The sequence below is a fragment of the Molossus molossus genome, unplaced genomic scaffold (assembly GCF_014108415.1).
Source record: "Molossus molossus isolate mMolMol1 unplaced genomic scaffold, mMolMol1.p scaffold_m16_p_5, whole genome shotgun sequence".
NCBI classification, from domain to species: domain Eukaryota; kingdom Metazoa; phylum Chordata; class Mammalia; order Chiroptera; family Molossidae; genus Molossus; species Molossus molossus.
The window spans coordinates 2,881,836-2,903,623 of NW_023425388.1; the positions used below are offsets into that span (position 1 = coordinate 2,881,836).

At 43.5% G+C, this 21,788-nt stretch overlaps 1 protein-coding gene across 3 annotated transcripts in view; it reads right to left on the reverse strand.

The window, feature by feature from the left end:
• The window catches only part of GART (phosphoribosylglycinamide formyltransferase, phosphoribosylglycinamide synthetase, phosphoribosylaminoimidazole synthetase), a 32,717-nt gene that overhangs the window by 7,832 nt on the left and 3,097 nt on the right, over positions 1 to 21,788 (reverse strand). For 2 of the 3 annotated variants that reach the window (XM_036242611.1, XM_036242612.1), the window contains exons 2-16: positions 21,570 to 21,752; positions 18,313 to 18,408; positions 17,697 to 17,871; positions 16,570 to 16,681; positions 15,280 to 15,348; positions 14,705 to 14,830; positions 14,074 to 14,161; positions 13,780 to 13,865; positions 12,800 to 12,968; positions 9,970 to 10,201; positions 7,318 to 7,412; positions 6,840 to 6,949; positions 6,273 to 6,471; positions 4,572 to 4,823; positions 4,174 to 4,326 (exon numbers count right to left, since the gene is read on the reverse strand). In XM_036242611.1, the coding sequence (XP_036098504.1) occupies positions 4,174 to 4,326; positions 4,572 to 4,823; positions 6,273 to 6,471; positions 6,840 to 6,949; positions 7,318 to 7,412; positions 9,970 to 10,201; positions 12,800 to 12,968; positions 13,780 to 13,865; positions 14,074 to 14,161; positions 14,705 to 14,830; positions 15,280 to 15,348; positions 16,570 to 16,681; positions 17,697 to 17,871; positions 18,313 to 18,408; positions 21,570 to 21,714 (2,107 nt within the window). In that variant the 5' untranslated portion in view covers positions 21,715 to 21,752. The remainder of the gene's footprint in view (positions 1 to 4,173; positions 4,327 to 4,571; positions 4,824 to 6,272; positions 6,472 to 6,839; positions 6,950 to 7,317; positions 7,413 to 9,969; positions 10,202 to 12,799; positions 12,969 to 13,779; positions 13,866 to 14,073; positions 14,162 to 14,704; positions 14,831 to 15,279; positions 15,349 to 16,569; positions 16,682 to 17,696; positions 17,872 to 18,312; positions 18,409 to 21,569; positions 21,753 to 21,788) is intronic. The other variant, XM_036242613.1, reaches the window with a different exon arrangement.

Consider the following 21,788-nt stretch of genomic DNA (forward strand, 5'->3'; position numbering starts at 1 on the left):
GCGGCTTATATGCAGGTCTAAAAGAAATGCATAACTACTGAAGGAAAGTTATGTTATAGAAGAGGTTTAAGATCAAATACCCTATCCCTCTCTATTTATTTTATTATTATTTTTTAATCTTCACCCGAGGACATTTTTTGCATTTATCCTCAGATAAAGCGGGAGGGAGAGACACATTGACAGGCTTCCACCCAAACAACCCCAACGAAGGCCGGGGACAAACTGCAACCGAGGTACGTGCCCTTAGCGGGAACCGAACCGGGACTCTCTGGTCCGTGGGCCAATGCTCTAACCACTGGGAAAAACCTGCCAGGGCCCCTCTCTATTTATTTTTAAAAATTTAGACTTAGGTCTATTTTAAGGATATAGTCTCTATTATCCCGAACAATACAACAAAAATTTCTTTGGAATCTACAGTTAGGGGATTTGATTTATAAAAACTACACAGAATTGCCCAGCAGGTGTTGCTCAGTGGTTGAGTGTCAACCCATGCACCAAGAGGTCATTAGTTCAATTTCCAGTCAGAGCACATGCATAGATTGTGGGTCTGATCCCTAGTGGGGGGCATGCAGGAGGTGGCCAATCAATGTTCTCTCTCATTGATATTTCTCTCTCTTTCTCTCCCTCTCCCTTCCTCACTCTCTAAAACCAATAAAGAAAAAAATTAAAATTGATATATATACGTGTGTGTGTATAGATATATATATACATAAATAACAACAAAAAGAACCAGAAACTATACTAAATTAAGTATTTCATTATGATGCTCCTAAGAAAAGAAAGTCACTGTGAACTTGGATTTTTTTCTTATCTTCACCGGAGAACACTGACACCCTATCCCTCTCTATTTGTTTTTAAAAATTTAGACTTAGGTCTATTTTAAGGATATAACCTCTATTATCTTGAACAATACAACAACAAAAATTTCTTTGGAATCTGCAGTTATGGGATTTGGACAATCAGTTTTAAAAAGACTTTTTAGCCCTGGCCAGTTTGGCTCAGCGGTTGGAGTGTCGGCCGGCGGTCCAGAGATACCCGGGTTCGGTTTCCACTGGGGGGCGCGTGCCTAGGTTGCAGTTTGTCCCCAGCCCTGGTTGGTCGTGTGGGTGGCGGCCACTTGATGTGTCCCTTTCACATTGATGTTTCTCTCTCTTTCTCTCTTCCTCTCTCTCCCTCCCACTCTATCTGAACAAAAAATGGAAAAAATGTCCTCGGGTGAGGATGAAAAAATAAAAAATAAAAGGACTTTTTATTTATTGATTTTAGAAAGATTGATTTATTGTTCCACTTATTTATGCAGTCATTGGTTGATTCTTGTATGTATCCTGACCGGAAATCAAATCTGCAACTTTGGCGTATTGGGATGATGCTCTAACCAACTGAGTTACCCAGCCAAGGATAATTAGTTTTTTTAATGCTCTAGAGTTGATACAATGTTTATTGATTTTTGTTTTTTTAGAGAGGAAGATGCATAGGAGAGAAATATTGATTTGTTGTCCTACTGATTTGTGCATTCATTGGTTGCTTCTTATATGTGTACTGGCCAAAGATCAAACCTGCAATTTTGGCATATCAGAACAACGCTCTAACCAACTGAGTTACCTGACCAGGGCTAGAGTTGATACAATTTTTTTTTTTTCAGACAGAGGAAAGGTGTGAAAGAGACAAAAACATCGATGAGAGATAACATTGATTGGCTGCCTCCTGCATCCTTCACACTGGAGATTTGGCCCACAACCTGGGAATGTGTCCTGATAGGGAATCAAACCAGCGACCTCTTGGTGCATGGGTCAATGCTCAACCACTGAGCCACAGCAGCTGAGCGAGTTGATACAATTTTTTAAGAGGCATCACATGTCTATGAATTTTCTCTCCTATCAGGTAGCTGGTTTGATTCCTGGTCAGGGCTTACACCTGGTTTGCAAGTTCGATTCTCGGTTGGGGCACGTATAGAGGCAACCGATGGATGTTTTTCTGTCTAAGCATGTTCTTGGGTGTGGATTAAAATAAAAAAACAACGGAAGAAGATGAATACTTCTTTAAGGTTTGGTTTCTGCTCACTGGAAGGCATTTCTATCCAGGAATGTCTTCAAGCACTAATTTAACCCTCTCATGGACCCTTCAACTGCACTGTGCTACCGAAGGGTCCCAGGCAGCCCAGCTTGCCTCCTCCGCTTCCCTGGAGAGGCTGCAGTCCCATTCGGCCACTCTCAGCTCACCCTGCCTGTCCGCTCCCTTTCACAGCCACCCCTTTCTGACTCCAGGCCCCTCCTAGCTTTGCACTTTCTGAGCTTGGGTCAGCTCAGCTGCTCCACTCGACTGCACGGCAGCTGCTTCTCCCCATGACCGACTCCACCTGCTCAGCCCAATTGGATTGACCCAATTGCTTAAGGTTTTTCTGTTCCTACTTCAAGGATATGCATGCTCTTACTTTGGGAGACAAAATTACACAACCAGCTTCAACTGCACCTTCAGTACTGCTTGCTGTCTCGTTCCAGTTTCTGACCTTGACCGCTGCTTTAGTATTTATTCCTCCCTCCAGCCCCCACTCCTGGTGAGCTCATCTCACTAAGTCCATCTTCACTGGGAGAAGGCATTACTCTCTGTGAACTTCTTCAGTTTCTAGTCGCCCAAACAAATGTGTATTAGCTGATTGTGACAACTTGAATGGTTTCTCTGCCTTTGTCTCTTTACACTATAAACACAGGGAGAGAAAATACTGTCCTTCATTTTTGCCATGAGCATAGTTATTATTCCCCCTTTCCTTTAACTGATCAATTTCTTTCTTTCTTCCTTTCTTTCTTTTTTGATTTTTAGACAGAAAGGAAGGGGGGAGGGGGGGAGGGAGAGAAGTATCAATGTGAGAGAGACATTCTGACTGGCTGCCTCATGGGGATCAAACCTGCAACCCAGGTATATGCCTTTGACTAAGAATTGAACCCGAGACCTGCTGGTTGGCAAGCCAACGCTCTAAGTGTTGAGCCAAACTGGGTAGGGCCTTTTTTTTTTTTAAAGACTAGTTTATTGATATTTTTTGTTCTTAGAGAGAGAGGAAGGGAGAGGAAGAGAAACAGTGATGTGAGAGTGCAAACATCTCCTGACTGCCTCCTGCATGCCCCCTATCAGGGATCAAGCCTGAAACTCAGGCATGTGCCCTAGCTGGGAATTAAACCAGCAACCTCCTGGTACATGGGACAACTCCCAACCAACTGAGCCACACTGGTTGTCTTAAGCAGCATTCTCCATTCATTGTCTCTGCATCTCTGCCACCTATTACCAACTTCCCCCTCCCACACACAATAATTGGGAAGGGGTGGGTAGTATGTACCCTCACCAAGCTGCTATTTGACCTCACTCTGACATACACTGGTCTATCTCTGGTCCTCATCCCAGATCGATGCTGCACCTGACACTGCTGACCAGCTTCATGTTCAAATCTTGGCTTGAAGCTGATGATCCTTTTACATGGCTTACGCTGCTCCAACTGCTCTTTCTCAGTAATTCTACCTCTGCCATGATGGACAGAACACTGTGGAACAACCTTTTGGTCCCCTTCACTCCCTTAGCTTTGCTATAACTATCTGTACCTGAGCACCCAGCTTATATTCAATCTGATCTCAACTTCTGTTCAGACTCCTTGCAATAAACACACTGAAGATTTAAAACATGGATTTTCACTTCCTGTCCCACAGCTACTCTTCTTCCTGTTATGGATATTGCCATCCACACACCTGCTAACTAAAAACTTGGGACTTCTTTTGCCTTCTAAGCACAGGGTGATTCTCAAACCTGACCCTTCTGCATGCCATGGCTGGGTCTTCACCTCCTGCAGTGGACCATTTCCCTACTTCAGAGCTGCCTCTGTCCTTCCTGGCATGTTCCTGGTTCCCTCCCAACAGAGCCTGAGATCACCTCCCCTTAGAGAGTCTTACAGCACTTCACCTTCTATAAGGCAATGACACGAGCAGCTTTTATGCTTCATAAACATGGCAAATAAAGTAAAAAACAAGGTAGGAATGGGTCAGCTCTATTCTTTCCCCAACACACCCTAATGGTAAGAATTTTCCATGCATGACCACATGTGTACTAACTGCCCAGAGTTCCAACCCCCCACCCCCATGCATTTTTTTCTCCTAATGGTTTTCTGAGTGAAAGTTCCTTTAGCGAGCTCACCTAAATCCACCCCACATTTTGAAGGGAGGACTCTGGGGATGTTCTCTAGTAGCCCTCCACCAGTGATGTGGGCAAAGGCCTTGACGTGTCCTGAATGTAAGACAGGTAACAGGGACTGGCTGTAGATTCTGGTTGGAGTCAGAAGTAAGTCCCCTGTACATTGGAGAGAGAAGACTAAACCTTAGTTGATGAACATAACACCAAAGCACGTAAAAAACAAGGAACTAGGGGTAGAGGATGATGTGACCTTGAACACACACACCAGCTCTGTAATAATGTCCAAACAAGACCATAGGCTAATGTCATTCATTCCACTTTTAAGTAATGAGGGACCAAGCCCACTAAGTGGTCGCTCAGACATTTCCAAGCAGGAGAGTTTAAGACGAAGCTGCACTAACCTAAGGTCTGGTCGCCACAGTTATCAGGTGCCGGAGAAGAGTACTGAAGGGAAGATTTCGCTACAATTTTCCTCACGAGGCTGAATCCATTGCTGTGAAGACCAGATGAAGCGATCCCAACTACAACATCCCCTTCAGCAATCGCATCCAGGACGGGGAGTTTCTGACCCCGCTCCACCGCTCCCACGGCAAACCCGGCCAGGTCATAGTCCCCAGGAGGGTACATGTCTGGCATCTCTGCTGTTTCACCTCCTGGCCAGAAGACAAAACAAGAACAGAGAACACAATATTTATACACATACTTAGGAAGTAGTGATACCAGCTACAATTAAACACATGGCTAAGTCCCAAACATTCAATAAAATGTACTCTATTGGCTGCCTAATAGAATTTTTAATCAAGTATGACTTCAGGGGAAATAGCACTAATTTCGGAAAAGGGTGAGCGCAGCCTCCAAACACCTTAATTTCATGAGATGAACACTCAGCTGAATACAACTCATTTCGATGACAGTTTAGGTTCAGAAATGCTCTCACCTGTATTTGACCGTCACAATCACTATGTTCCGGAATCCAGAATTCTTGATGATGGAATGGCGGGAAGGGGTTGGCCCGCCTAACTCCAATGCCCTGGCCTAAAAAGCACCCCATGGTTCGCTTCATGACAATATCGTGTAAAGACAGGGTCTAGGCACAGAGACTCCAAATAAGAAATTGTTCTAAAAAATGGCAAAAGCTCTGGCCAGGTGGCTCAGTTGGTTGGAACATCATCTTGTACACTAAAAGGCTGGGGGTTCTATCCCCAGGTGGGGCGCATGCAGGAGGCAACTGATTGACATTTCTCCCCCTTCCTCCCGCTCTAAAATCAGTAGAAAACTCATCCTTGGGGAAGGATTAAAGAAACGAGAAAACGGCTGAGAAGGCAACACTGTCTTCAGGAGCAGACTGCCCATATGAAAGTAGTTTCCCGCCCTAGTCAACCTACTGATTCATTCTGCTCAAAATTCTCATCTATATTTAAGAAATGTTTCTATAAACCTTGGAACAATTTTTGTTGTTGTTGTTGCTGCTAATCCTCACTGAAGTATATTTTTCCATTGATTTTTAGAGAGAGTGGGAGGGAGGGAAGGAGAGGAAGAGGGAGGGAGGAGGAGGAGAGACACAGAGCAACAGAGAGAGACCCATCGACTGGCTGCCACCCTCATGACCCCAACCAGGGCCGGGGATCAAACCTGCAACCCAGGTATGTGCCCTTTACTGGGAATCAAACCTGTGACCCTTTGAAACGAGGGCCAATGCTCTAACAGCTGAACCAAACCAGTCAGGGCAACCTTGGGAACGTTGTATTTTGTGTCCCTTCTGTGGGAGAAGAAAACGTAAGACTCAGAATGCCAAGAACCCATCTGCCTTGCTGCAGGGCCACACCATCTGACCATGAGGCGCCTGCGAAAGCAGGGGTGGAGAGTTCAGGGAGACAGGTGAGGTCTGGTGGACAGTGCAGAAGTGTGAGCCTGGGGATCAAACCCTTGAGGGGGCGTCTCAGGACACCAAGGTCTAGGTTCTGTGCAGGTCGTGTGATCTCTATTTCATTTACTTCATCTGGAGATACACGGTCTCTCTCGCTCACTGTGTCGGTACTGAGCACACTTACACACAGGCTAAAACACCGGAAGAGGACACATGGTACAAGCGGCGACCATACCGAGGAGCGCGCAGCCCGCTTTCCCACAGGCTTTGGCGATTCCAGCAACAACAGCTGCGGCTGTACCGAGGTCCAGTTTGCCACAGGAGAAGTAATCAAGGAAGAAGAGGGGCTCTGCTCCTTGTGCCAGGATATCATTCACACACATTGCAACCAAATCTTGACCAATGGTATCATGTTTATTGCACTGCTGGGCAACCTACAGAACAACAGAAACATCCACGTGAGATTCAGCTCCAAATTACAACTTGTCAATTTAGCAGAGGAGACTGACAAATACTATCAACTTCTGGCTAGCTGCTCTGAACACCTGAAGACAAAAGAACATAAATTCTGATAAGTTACTTGGTCCAAAGCATCCCCTTTTGTCCCCAAAATAACCCTTGCAGGCAGATACAGCTTCAACAATATTGTGTTGTTAGAATCATGTAGATATTTTAGTCACATTTTATCGTTATTTGGGATGGTTCTCTTTAGTGCTTATATGTCAAATGGGTAAAAAGATGTACTTGACATACAGTAAATTCTCTTTCACACAGCGCTATATTCACAAAGGTGTGTCATCACCTTCAGTTTTGTTCCAACGCCGTCTGTTCCAGAGACCAGGAGAGGATCTTTGAAACCGGCTGCTTTCAAATCAAAGAGACCAGCAAAACCTCCAAGATCAACGTTACAGCCTGTAGGAGAGGAAATTCATTACTTGATGCCTTTCTACAGATCAGGTGAACATGAGTATACAGAGCACTTCTTCATGATGCCTTTTCTGAGAATGGGAGAGTGCCGAATGCTTAAAGCATTGACGGAGAAAGTAATTAAATATTAAAGGGGCAGACACAGCCTTTTGAGTTTAACATCATAAATAAGAAATGCTTTTCTTAATAACAGATACAAGAAAGCAGAAGATTATGGGTATGTCTGGCTTATTGGACAACACTTAAAGAACCTGGCATTAATTTGGAACATTTTCCTCTGTAAACTACAAAGCCCAAGTCAGTCCAGTGTTCACTGAAGTTAATGAAAGAGCAAAGGATAGGATCTGACTCACCTGGTCTGGAGGTTGCTTTTGCTAAAGGTTTAATTTTCTCGACCAGCAGATTTCCAGCTGCAATGTCTACTCCAGAGTCCTTGTAAGTCAGGCCCCTAAATAATTTTAAAAAATAAATTAAAAAAACCAAAATAAAACCAAGGACATTCCCTAAATGTCAGGGAAAACTACTGTACATCTTAAACTGTTACGCAAAGCAGAAGACATCTCGTGATTTTCATACCCCCTAATGAGCTGGGCCCCCTCCACGGACTGCTGTAACTGGTCTTGGCTGGCCCTGGAAATGGAAATGTGTAAACAATCTCCCCAGGTGAGAAGGTTGTGTCATCACTGTCGAGAACGACTCCTCTGAATTCTTCCATAAGCACTTCTCACTGGTCACTGAAGACACTGGCAGTGTGCCATACCTTTCTCTGTTCAATTTTGGTATGGGAAGGAAAGGAATGTCAAAACTAAGCCAAAAAAAGGTAAAAGTTAGGATTCTGAGAACACAACAGAGAAATCCATAAGTAATGAAACTGAATTCTTACTGTAATAATGGAAAATTGTAACAGTGTCCTTGTAGCTGAGGATAGTCGGGAAACAGACAGAGACTATGAGAAAAGCATGTGATAATGGTGTTGGGGCACCAACTCCACATCGGGCGGGCGTGGGAGTGGGTCACTTAGTGATCAGGTTTGTGAGCTGCACTGTGGGTGCAAGAGCCCCGCCTTACAAAAACAACTTTGACCTAGTAGGAAGAAACATGTGAAGTCTTGTTAAAAGCAGGGTGCCAGGGTACATATATACTTGGTTATACTGGTGTAAAAACCCTTTCATCTTTAATTTAAAGAACTCAGACTAGTATTAAGATTGCAGTCCCTTGAAATAGGTCGTTTCAATCGAATCTAGTCATTTTAAAATAAAATAAAAATTTTAGCAAGCACCCGTCTTGTGTGTCTCAGAGGCTGAGCGTCGACATGCACCAAGAGGTCACCGGTTTGATTCCTGGTCAGGGCATATCCCTGGTTGTGGGCCCGATCCCCAGTGGGGAGCATGCAGGAAGCAGCCAATTGATGTTCTCTCTCATCGATGTTTCTCTCTCTCTCCCTCTCCCTTACTTTCTCTTTCTAAAAACCAATTTAAAAAAAAAACAATTTTAGCATGGTATTTTAATGTTACTTCTAAAAAAAAAAAAAGAGAAAGCTTAAAAAAATTTAAAACTTGCCTATCGGTAGTAATATAGCTTAAATTAAATTACTAAAATTCCTTATTTTGTCCTAAGACTTACTTATTTCTCATCAATAAACCCAACAAAGAATAGTGCCTATGATAATAGTTCAGAAAGCAAACCACCATTTCCAAAGAAAAGTTGATTGATTTTTACAAAGGAACAGTTGTACACATCAATAAATCAATCAATAAGGGGTGAGAAGTCCATGTCAGTGTTAGACACAAACAATGACAAAGAAGTCTGCCAAGTGCACAGCACCATCCAATTGAGCTACAGAAGTGGATGGCCAATTTTTTCATTTTGAATTCTTTGACAAAACCAGGAATTAAGGTATAAATAAACAGTAATATTTAAATATATAACTCAAGAAATAAAAATTCCTTTCCCTATCTTAACTGATGACTAACAAATGACTGTGTATATTTAAAGTGTTCAATGTGAACCCTGGATGGTTTGGATCAGCAGTAGAGTGTTGACCTGCGGAGCAATGAGTCGCAGGTTCGATTCCGGCCAAGGGCATGTACCATGGTTTCAGTTCGTCCCCGGCCCTGGTTGGGTCATGCGGGAGGCAACTAGTCGATGTGTCCCTCTCATGTCGATGTTTCTCTCTTTCTTCCTTTCTCTCCCATTCCCTCCCTCCTTCCCACTCTGTCTGAAGATAAATAGAAAAATGTCCTTGGTAAGGATTAAAATAAAAAAAATTGTAGCCCGTGTGGTTCAGTGGTTGAGCGTCGATCCACGCACCAGGAGGTCACCGGTTCGATTCCCAGTCAGTACACATGCCCAGGTTGTGGGACAAATCCCCAATGGGGGACATGCAGGAGATGGCCAGTCGATGTTCTCTCATCGATGTTTTTATCTCTCTCCCTCTCATTTCCTCTCTCTCTAAAATCAATAAAGAAAAAAATTAAAAACAAAAGAAAAAAACCCCCCAAAAAAACCTCACCCAAGTTTTAAAAAGCATACAATATGAAAAAATCCTTAACACTCCTGTATTTTTACTAAACTTTTCTTTTTTCTTTATTGATTTTAGAGAGAGAGGAAGAAAAAGGGAGAGAGAGAGAGAAACATCAATGAGAGAGAACACTGACTGGCCGCCTCCTACATGCCCCCACTGGGGATGTGGCCCACAATCTGGGCATATGCCCTGACCAGGAATCGCACCAGCGACCTCTTGGTGCATGGGTCGATGCTCAACCACTGAGCCACACCGATGGAGTGATTTTATTAAACTTTTCAAACGGAACGAGCTACCATGGAGTTTTTTTTGCCATCATTTGAATATTGTTGTAAATCATTTTGACTGAAACTAAATGTAAATCAAAATCAGATCAGACCCACAGGGAGAAAAGAATATAGATGAGTTATACAGTGTTAATGGGATTTTCTGCATAGACTGGTTTTGAAGTGGTGCTCTAATCTCCTGGTGAGAAACTTACCTGGGCTGCTTGAGGAAGGCTATGGCTCGATAGCCAATGTCCTTCCTGTAAACGGCTCCCTCAAACTTGATAGCAGCCAGTCCTTTCTTGGCTCCTTCAAGGGCCGCGATGAGATCTTCCCGGATGGCTGTTACCGTGAGGACTCGACCTCCATTAGTCACCACTTTGCCATCTTTCAGGGCCGTACCAGCTTGGAACACCTCCAGCCCTAACGCCTGAGCCTCGGCAACCCCTGGAAGAAAGCACATTTGACTTATTATCTGCAATGACAATACTCTGCACTGGTGAACTGGTTTGTAATTTCCAGAAGTTTTCTTTAAAATAAAACATTTGCAATATAACAGCAAACAAGTATCTTCTCCTAAGAACAGTCTATTCTGCTCTACAGTGATAGCTAAATTCCTCAAACCTTGTGCGATCATAATTGTCATGCAAGAACTACTGCTTCAATGAGGGAGAAAATAAAAAGATAAGCCCTAAGAAGTTTAAGAGTTAAAAGCAGAAATTTATTTATTCCCCAAGGTAAAAAAAAAAACACCTAACTATCAATGAATAATCCTGGATTTGATCACATTTTACTTTAAAAGTGAAAGAATTTATTATCATAGCCATCCATAACCAATATGATCACTACAATGCAAAACATAGTATTAATCTTTTCCCCAATATAGCAACTGTAAAATTTTAAGACATTTTTTTTTTTATCCTCACCCGAGGACATTTTTTTTTTTTTTTTTGCATTTATCTTCAGATAGAGCGGGAGGGAGAGAGGGGGAAAAGAGAGAGAGAAACATCAATGTGAGAGAGACACATCGACTGGTTGCCACCCACACAACCCCAACCGGGGCTGGGGATAAACAGCAACCAAGGTACATGCCCTTAGCGAGAACTGAACCTGGGACACTCTAGTCCGCAGGCCAACACTCCAACTGCTGAGCCAAACCGGCCAGGGCAAGACACATTTTTAAGAATCCTCATCTGAGGATACTTTTCCATTTATCTTCAGATAGAGTAGGAGGAAGAGAGAAACATTTATGTGAGAGAGACACATCGACTGGCTGCCTCCTGCATGACCCCAACCAGGACTGGGGACCGAGCTGTAGCTGAGGTACGTGCCCCTGACCAGAATTGAACCCAAGACACTTTGGTTCTCGGGCTGTCACTCTAACCGCTGAGCAAAACTGGCCAGGGCAAGACAAATTTCATTTAAATTAGTTTTCAGGTACAGTCTAAAATCCCTGGTTTCATTTTTTTTTTGAATTATTTTTAAAGTTCTAATATATAATTTTACACTTAAATATTATTAGGTTTTTATTTTCTAAATTCTGAAATGACAAACGTAGGCAGTTTATACAAAGATATAATCTCTTAAAACAAACAAACAAACAAAAACATTTCTAAACCCCAAGTTGTCCTTTTGCCATTTTCATTTTTATTTTAGCATCTTATTTGGTAGTTTGTTAATCTATGCCTTCCCTAAGTGTTTTTATAATACAGGAGCATTCGGTCATAGTTACCCAAATACCTGCCAGTATAGGTAATACGCAATACCACTGCGTCATCTTAATCTTGGGGAAATTTCACCAATACAAGGGGTCTTGGTTCTATCCCTTCTCTTTTCCTGTTCATTTTAAAAGGCAATGAATTCCTAATTGCCCAGTTGCCATGAGGAGGATTCGAAGGGCAACGGCCTTCTTGCCTGGGCAAGAAGGTGTCTGAATCAAACACACTATTGAGGTACTAGGGAGGCCACGCCTGACAGGGGTCACAGAGGTCTGCCTTTGAAGTAGGGCACTGGAACTTACTCGGCATTTTATTTTTTTTATCCTCACCCGAGGACATTTTTCCATTTTTTGTTCAGATAGAGTGGGAGGGGGGAGGGAGGGAAGAGAAAGAGAGAGAGAGAGAGAGAGAGAAACATCAATGTGAAAGGGACACATTGAGTGATTGCCACCCGCACAACCCAACCAGGGCCAGGGACAAACTGTAACCGAGGTATGTACCCTTAGCGGGAACCGAACCCGGGTCTCTCTGGACCGCAGGCTGACTCTTTAACCACTAAGCCAAACTAGCCAGGGCTTACTCGGCATTTTAAAACACTGTTCTATTTACATCATTTAACTAGTTCCTCACCTGCTGTAAACAGAAGTGAAGGTTATACTTCTGAAAGTGTTTGTATTCTGCCATCCAGGTGACTACGGGGTGCACTGAAAACAGGGGTCCATTTGTGATCATTTTGACATCATACATCTGAAATTGATCTCATTGACGTAGTTCAGACTAATGTTTTTCTAACAATTCGAGTCCCATTATCTCCCCAGCTCTTAGCTAGGGCCATCTCAGTCTTTCTTGTCCAGAAACGGAAATGGATATAGTAGTTTTGGGTATTTGAACACCCATATCCAACAAACAACCTGAGTATGTGAAGAACCCCTGAAAAGTTTCTGATGGCCTCACACTCTTAAGAACAGAGCAAATTTAAAAGAAGAGCAGAGCAGCATGGGAGGGTGACCTGCTGTGGCACTAGTCACCTGTCACACTGAAATGAACTTCTTTTTCTTTTTTTTATCCTCACCCGAGGACATTTTTCCATTTTTTGTTCAGATAGAGCAGGAGGGAGAGAGAGGAAGAGAGAGAGTGAGAAACATCGACGTGAAGGGACACATCGAGTGGCTGCCACCCGCACGACCAACCAGGGCTGGGGACAAACTGCAACCGAGGTACGTGCCCTTAGCGGGAACCGAACCCGGGTCTCTCAGGACCGCAGGCCGACGCTCCAACCGCTGAGCCAAACCGGCCAGGGCTGAACTTCTTATTCTTCAGCATTCACCTGTTATCTCCACACCCTTGGTGTAGTCTCCTGGATAACCGTGACTTGCCATGACAACAGTTACAGCTGTACAGTTTCCAAGCCACACAGGCGGAGATGCGCACAGCAGGCCATCTAAGGTGGACTGAATCACTTCATAAAGATCACTTTTAAGAAGTGGGAGGATTACCTGGAAAAACACAGTGGAGAGAAGTTGTAGTTCTTGGACATTTTATTCCTGGAGACCAGCAAAACCTGCATATCCAGTTGACTTATGAACAACTCAGGAGCTAGGGGCCCTGACCCCCACACCGTCACAAATCCACATGTAACTTATGACTTCTAGACTGTAGTTAAAACTTAACTACAGTCATCCCTCTCTTAACTACAGTCATCCCTCTCTTAACTACAGCCAACCACAGCATATTGGTTCCAGGATCCCACTACAGATTGTAAAATCTGTGGGTGCTCAAGTCCCTTACATAAGATGGCCAAGATCAATGTACACAGTCAGACTTCCACATCTGTGGATTCCCAACCATGAACTGAAAATACTGCTTTTGATCTGAGGTTTCAAAACCCAGAATTGGGAGGGCTGTGTATTTATTTCTAAAAATCTGCAAATAAGTGGACTCACATGGTTCCAATCTGTGTTGTTCTGGGTCAACTGTGTTTCTTTTTAAAAAAATGTTTTTATTGATTTTTTTAGAGAAAGAGAAGGGAGAGAGAGATAGAAACATCAATGTGAGAGAGAAACATTAATCGGCGGCCCCCTGCACACCCACTACCAGGGATCGAGCCCACAACCTGGGCATGTGCCTTGACTGGGAATCGAACCAGGACCTTAGTCCATGGGACTATGCTCAATCTACTGAGCCACACTGGCTGGGCTCAACTGTGTTACTCAAAGGTAGTTATTTCAAGGCTCATAAACCCTGAGGTTAAAACAACACACATCTTCTACAAAGTAATACTTTATATTATCTTAAATTGTTACCCACTTGACACTCTGGATCACCGAAACGGCAATTAAACTCCAGAACTTTTGGGCCATCCTTGGTCAGCATTATACCAGCATAGAGAATACCTTCATTCAAAAGGAAAAGAAATCTATAAAGAAGACACTGTATTGCGGCTGAAATTTAGAACATAAACTTCTAGTGCACGAAGGTAAAGAATAACAATAACAAACGTTATGATAGGGATCAATTAAAAGGTGGTGAAGAAAATGAGACAGTCTGTCAAAGCTGTGCAGTCACTCTATGAGTAAGTCCACAGAACATCAACGTGCTCACCTGTGTACGGCGTGCCCTCCTGCTGCATGCCATCCACCGTCCTCTGGAGAATGGTGTTTGTAATCCTTTGCAACAAATCCTTAGAAACCTGGGAAACAACAGAAGTATGTAAAGTAACGTATTAAAAAGAAAGAATCATCTTGTAAACAGTACATGGGACAAAGAAAGGGGACTAGAACTATCATTTATTTAGCACCTGAGATGAGGAGAGCACTTTAAATTCATAAACTGTTAAAGTCCTTGTACTGGCCCTACCAAGTAGATATTTAGCTTTATTCTTTTTTAAAAACAATGTTTTTATTGATTTTTTTTTTTTTTTAGAGAGGAAGGGAGAGAGATAGAAACATCAGTGAGAGAACATCGATCGGCTGCCCCCTGCATGACCCCTACTGGGGATTAAGCCTACAACCCGGACCAGGAATTGTGTCCTGACCAGGAATTGAACTGGGACCTCTCAGTCCATGGGACGATGCTCAATACACTGAGCCACATGGGCTGGGCTAGCTTTCTTATAAAATAGGAGAAACAATCCCTGAGAATTCAATTACCATAAAAAGAAAAGCACTGCCTACCAGCTCTTTGAGGAGACCAAGCAATTCCTATGAACTTCAGCTGAGCCTCTGGGACATACCTGAGGTGCCGGACAGTAGGCCCCCATCCCCCCTGTGTTGGGGCCGCGATCCCCGTCCAGCAGTCGCTTATGGTCCTGGGCTGGGGGCATGGGAGCCACAGTTCTCCCATCAGTGAAGCACAGACACTGTATAGAAACCAAAATAGTCTACTTACCTTACACGCCAAAAATTACACAAGTTAATTAATAAGTGGAACACATACCCTAACTCCTCTTAAAAGAAGTTTTCTTTTTTAAAAGTAAAATGAGTTAAAACGTAAGTAACCCTAAGCTACTTACATCAAGAATCAGATTAGGTAAAAAGTCAAGCTACTCTCAAAGTAAATACTTCAATCTTTGCCCCCTTCAAATGTTTGACATAAGTCCAAGTCTCTTATTGAGACACTGGGGATGATTAAGAGGATAAATTCTTTTTTTCCTTTGCACCCAAAACACTAAACATATACACACTCCCTTGAACCTGCTGGGTGTGTGCTTTCAGATGAAACTGGAGTAAATCAAGTGTTTGGGGGCTCAAGGGTCAGACAATACAGCTCCCTATACTCCATAAAGGCCTAGAAGAGGAACATACTTACAGAAACCTCTTCTCCTTCAAGAAGTTCTTCAATGACAACTGTTTCTCCAGCTGCTCCAAAGGTTTTATCCTTATTTAAAGAATAAAAATGTGGATTGTAAGCTTTTAACATCTACCTAATTGGCTGCTGCTATTTTCTACATTTGTGTGATGAACCAATACACTAGAGTACTGTAATTTCCCTTTCTGAAAGCCTCAGGGGAATATATGAATATTTCCTATATTTTTAAAAACTATGTTTTTATTGATTTTTTTTTTTTGGTATGTGCCCCTAACAGGAACCAAACCCGGGACTCTGGTCCGCAGGCCAACGTTCCAACCGCTGTGCCAAACCGGCCAGGGCATTGATATTTTTTTAGAGAGAGAGAAACACTGATGTGAGAGAGAAACATCGATTGGGATCGGCTGCCTCCTGCATGCCCCCTACTGGGGATCAAGCACAAAACCCGGGCATGTGCCCTGACCGGAAATCGAACCAGGACCTCTCACAGTCTGTGGGATGACACTCAATCCACTCAGCCACACTGGCCAGGCAAATGTTTCCTATTTTTAAAGTGGCAATAACATAGAGCTAGCACAGGTATGATGAAAGGTAATGGAAAAAGAGATTTTTCCACCATCACCATTTAATTTTATTTCTGATTACAATTATATCTGTTTGGCTACAGTAATTATATTAAAGAATGTCTTTGAAAGTAGATTTCTACAAGGAGGGGAACCTACAGCAACCAAGATGGAGCATAAAAGAAAAGCAAAGCCCTGGCTGGTGTTGCTCAGTGGTTAGAGTGTCGGCTCACGGACCAATGGGTTGCAGGTTCAATTCCAGCAAGCACAGGTACCTCGGTTGTGATTTGTCCCCAGCCCTGGCTGGGGTTGTGCGGGAGGCAGGCCCGTGACGTGTCCCTTTCACATCGATGCTTCTCTCTCTCTGTGTCTTCCTCCCTCCCACTCTATCTGAACAAAAGTGAAAAGATGTCCTTGGGTGATGATAAAAAAGAAAAGCAAAATATATCAATTCACTGCTTCACTTCTCTGAGATATAGGACACAAAGGACAAAAATTTAGTCCTCGTCCATGTTTGAGAATTTACTTATTTCCAAAGAAGAGAACTGTGGTTTAGCCATCAGTTTAGATCTGCCATACCTCTTTTTACAGAAATGGACTGCCATACAACGTCTGATGAAAAATAACTTACCTGTGTGTTTGCTGGGTACATTTTCCTTCTCTTGCGGCACATTCTGTAAACTTCAGAGTAGAGCCTGATAAATGTTTTTCAGAGGAAGCAACCTACCTGCATGATCTCCTGCACAGCTCTGCAGGCCTCTTCTCTGCTGCCTGCCACAATCACCCCCTTCCCGGCCGCAAGACCGCTGGCCTTCACAACCAAAGCAGGGACGTCTGCGCTGTGGAGAGAGTCACCGTCAATGTCCAGTAAACCCTTACAACTTAGAGATTTCATACGCTTTGGACTTTGCAATGACATGCTATATAGCAACAAGAGGAAAGCAGAAAGAAAACAATCACTGATCATACCAACGCCATTTTGTACTTCCCACCAGGATTTTTTCCCCTACATATTCCTTTATGGTTGTGATCACACAGCATATACAATTTCCCCAACCCCTCCACTTATTAAGATCATATTGGCAAAAATATTTGGAAGAATAAAGCAGTTATACTGTGGATATGAAATCATCTCTTTTATATGAAACAGTGACTCATACTCTCATTCAATAGCAGCTGTGGCTTTGTAAGAACAATGTAAATATGGGCACATGAACCATTTCTCCAAGTGCACTTAAAGTGCTGTGGTAGTTTCTTCTGTTGAGTGAGACTGGAGAGGTGAACAGACACTAGGTAACAAAGTCCGTCCTTACCCAAAGCACCGGGCTACTAGGAAATAATATTCAGTGTTTAAAAGACTCTGTAGGACTTAGAATGCATAAATAATAAAACTGATTCAACTACATTAGGTCACAGGAAGAGGTATCAATAAAAAAGGGCAAAGTTACATGCCTGTCAACATTCATGAACAAGGATGTCTACTTTTATGACCGAGTGTTGAGTAGTGGTGGCACAAGGCCACCAAGGGATGACGCCTCACTCTGGCTAATTATTTATAAAAAATTCAATATCCTTTACTTTGTAAGTTGCCACCGTGTATGTCAATTTGGCTGTGAAATCAAGTGTATCTCTCCCCCTAGAAACTATTCAGTAATATTTAAAAATTCCTATTTCTGCAGGGGCACGACATTGTACCGTACATGCACAGAATCCCATTTTCTTTTGATGTTGGAAAAAGGCAACCAAAATAGAATGAGTCTCCTCCTCACAATCACCTTACAATAGACGGGTGACATAAACGTGACCCAGACAGGCAACTGTCACAAGGAAACAGCTGCCCTCAGCGCTCTCTACCTCATGATGAAGCTGCAGGCCTCCTCAGGTTCGGTGAACGCTCTCCACCGTGCCGTTGGGATTCCATGTCGGTCCATAAACTCTTTGGCAAACCTTTTGCTGGACTCTAACTGAGCCGCTTGTGCCGAGGGGCCAAAGCATCGCACTCCTGCAGCTGCCAGGTTCCCCACAATCCCTGTGGAGGGAAAGGAGTGGCCTCTGGTGAGCCAGTGCCTCTACGCAGCCTCTCCTTTCTCAGGAGTTTGGATTAGACTACATCTACGCTGAAATAAATCCGATGATGCTGGTGAGATTTGCATGTTGTCCAAAGACTATGAACAAAAATGCTATTAATGTCATTCAAATGCAGCAGAAGTTGTCTCTTATAGTCAAATATATGAATTATTAAATGGGCACCAGCCTAAAAACATGTTTCCCATGGCTGCAAATTTGATTTTTCATTCATTCCATATCTGATGCTTGAGGAAAATCGAAAATCCATAAATCTCTAGAGGGTGAACATTTCCAATGTAACATCATTAGTAATCCTCATCTCTAACATGAATTGGATTAGATTATCTCCAAGCTCCTCTGACCCTGGACATACTGGACAATAAGCAGAAATGATGAACTTTACCAGCAGCCAGAGGTGCCTCTGGTCCAACAACTACGAATTCAATGTTCTGATCTTTGCAGAACTGAGCCAGGGCACTGTGATCGCTGGAGGAGATGGCTGTGAACAGAAGAGAGAAAGAAACCCATTTCACTTACCAAACATTCTTAACTGTCATACTGAAAATCAAGTGCTATACTTTGTTACTGGTGCAGCTGAGTTTCCCCACAGGACAGTCCAAGAAGAGTGTGTTAGGCTCACCAACAAAGCCATGCTCTGCTATCGCTGCAGCCAGTTAGGTGAAAATACCAGGAAGAGTCCCAAAGAGCTATAAAGTACCTTCTCGACTATGGTGTTCACATAGCTAGTGTTGGCTGTATAGTAAACAAACAGGTGTCAGAGAATATACTCAGAAACTAGTCTTTGAATGTCACTCATTCAAGACATAGCAAGAACCACTATGTGGTCCTAGTCACTGGGTGAAGATGTTAACACAAACAGGGTCCATACACTTAGGATGCTTATATTTCACTGTGGGAATGCTGGGTAAAAAATGTCTAAGGAAAAAACACACAACTCTGAATAAATTTGGCAAATTTGATAGGAGGTAAATTAGGTGGCTATTTCAGGAAGGGTTTCCTTATAAAGAGATATTTAAAGTAAGAACTAAATATTTCCAGACTGTGTTCACACCCTGGCCAGTGTAGCTCGGTGGTTAGCGAGCTGGCCCACACACCAAAGGGTCTTGGGTTTGACTCCTGCTCAAAGGTACTTACCTGGGAAGCAGGCTTGATGGCCAGCCCCGCAGGGTACCTAACAATGTGTCTCTCACATTGATGTTTCTCATCTCCCTCTGCCTCCCTCCCTTCCACTCTCTAAAAAAAACAAGTCAATGGGAAAATGTCCTCAAGGGGAGGATTAACATCACAACAACCAACAAAAGACCCTGCTCACTTCTCCCGTCACCAAACAGGGAACCTATCCTGATGGAGTGCTAAGGAATGAGCAGCAAGATCAACCACGGGCTGAGCACAGGCTGCTTCTACAGGTGCTCTCTTGCTTCCCTGTGTGTAGACCACAACTTTTTTTTTTTTTAATCCTCACCAGAGGACATTTTTACATTTATCTTCAGATAAAGGGGGAGAAAGAGAGGGAGGGAGAGAGAGAAACATGATGTGAGAAAGACATATTGACTGGTTGCCACTCACATGACCCCAACAGGGGCCTGGACAAACTGTAACCAAGGTATGTGCCCTTAGCGGGAACCGAACCAGGGACTCTCTGGGATGCAGGCTGATGCACTAACCACTTAGCAAACCAGCCAGGGGTGGATCAAGACTCTTAATTAACTGCAGTCTCCAAATAGCCCACACAATGATGTCTGTGAGGTGCAGGGGACAAGGATGAAGTATCATGCACTCGCGGGTAGTAGCTGCAAACACAACTGGGATGAGTAGAGGCAACTACCTCAGCACAGCAGAGGGGCAGAAGGAACAGGATACACCTAACCTGTTTCTGCAAGTGGCCGCAGCCTCATGACAGTCCTAGGAGACTTGTGGGCTAGCCTGCATGACCTCAATTGCTTCTAAATGAAACGTGTTAGTTCTTCAACAAACAGATACAATACCCCAAACCTAAGATCCCAGGGAAGCAGATACTTTCTTTTCTTTATTGATTTTAAAGAGAGAGGAGAGGGAGATAGAGATAAAAACATCGATGAGAGAGAATATCAATTGGCCACCTCCTGGGCATGTGTTCTGAGAGTGAATTGAACCGGTGACCTCTTGGTGCATGGGTTGACACTCAACCACTGAGCCACACTGGCCGAGCTTATTATTTTTGGTCCTGTGCATGCAATGATCTTCTCCCAGCTTGTGGCTTGTTGGGTCACGTTTTTCTTTCCATACATATCATGTGCCACACAGGGTACCAGGCATGGTGCACACAGTGCAAAATAAGACAGGTGAGTTCCGTCCTGGTCGGTTTGGCTCAGTGGTAGAGCGTCGGCCTGTGGTCCAGAGAGACCAGGGTTCGGTTCCTGCAAGGGGCACGTACCAAAGAAAGACAGGTGAGTTCCTTGCCCTCAGGTAGCTTACATTCAAGGCCTTATGTTCTAGGAAGGAAATGAAGATAGGAGACAGACAACAGAAAAGTAAATACAGACAATGGTTCATAATTGAAAACAAATAAAGTGGGGTGGACATGTTTTATTTAGAAACTTTAGGAAAAAAGACCTCTTTGAGAGGTAACATGTAAGTTGAGACTTGAATGATGTGGAGTCAGTCACGCTAGGGTTGGGAATAAATACCAAGTCCAAGGCAACTCTGTTTGAGAGACTGCAGGACTGCATGGATAGAGTATCGAGAAGAAAACAGTGGAAATAAAAGATCAGATAGGAAGGCAGGCAGAGGCTAGATCACAAAAGGCTTTGTTAGGCACATGAAAGGAGGTTGAGTTTTATTCTAAGTACTATGGCAAGTCACTGAGGAGTTTAATGTAACATAACAACTGGTCATTTTTTACCAGTTGAAGACATAAAGCTTGAGATCTATTATGGAGTTAGAATGGCCAGAACTTACATTTAATAGCATGAAGTGTCGGCCTCTGGACCAAAGAGTCATGGGTTCGATTCCTAGTCAAGGGCACATACCTGGGTTGTAGGTTTGATCTATGGCCCTTGTTGAAGCCCCTGCAGAAGGCAACCAATTGATTATGTCTCTCTCACATTGATGTTTCTCTTTCTCTCTCTCTCCCCCTCTCACCCTTCCACTCTCTCTACAAATCAATGGAAAAAATATCCTTGGGTGAGTATATGTGCGCATACACACACACACACACACACACACACACACAAAAGCCTTTGCCTTGCAGTGTGGCTCAGTGGTTGAGTGCCGACCCAAGCACCAAGAGGCGTGCAGGAGGCAGCTGATGGATGTTGATGTTTCTCTCATGGATGTTTCTATCTCCCTCTCCATTTCTCTGTCTCTCAAAGGAATAAAAACGTTTTTGTTTTTTAAAAAAATGCCTTTAACCTATATTAGGCCCTTGTGACTTTAATGGATATATTTTATGAGGTCTAAAAACAATTTAAGAGAAGAAAACGCTATACTCTGAACAACAGTATACCTTAAATTTACAATATACGACAAGCATTCAAATTACCACGTGAGTTTTAAGGTTAAGAAAGCACTGGAATGTGAACAGAAAGCACCCTACAGAGAACAGCTGTAGCTGACCATGGGTAATTGCTAGTTAGCACTCCCCACTTGAAAACACGTTACCAGCATTTGAGATCTTCGCAGAGCAGGCAGTGCCTGCGTTTCCGGGCGCGACCAACACCTGCTGGACGTGGCTGGACTGCGCGAGTTTCCAGGCCAGCGCGTGCTCTCTGCCCCCACCGCCAAGCACGAGCACCCGGGCCGCCATGCTATCTGCAGACGGGAATCCCAAAGGAAAAAGGAGAGCTGTGGGGAGAAAACCACAGGGGATTATTCCAGAAG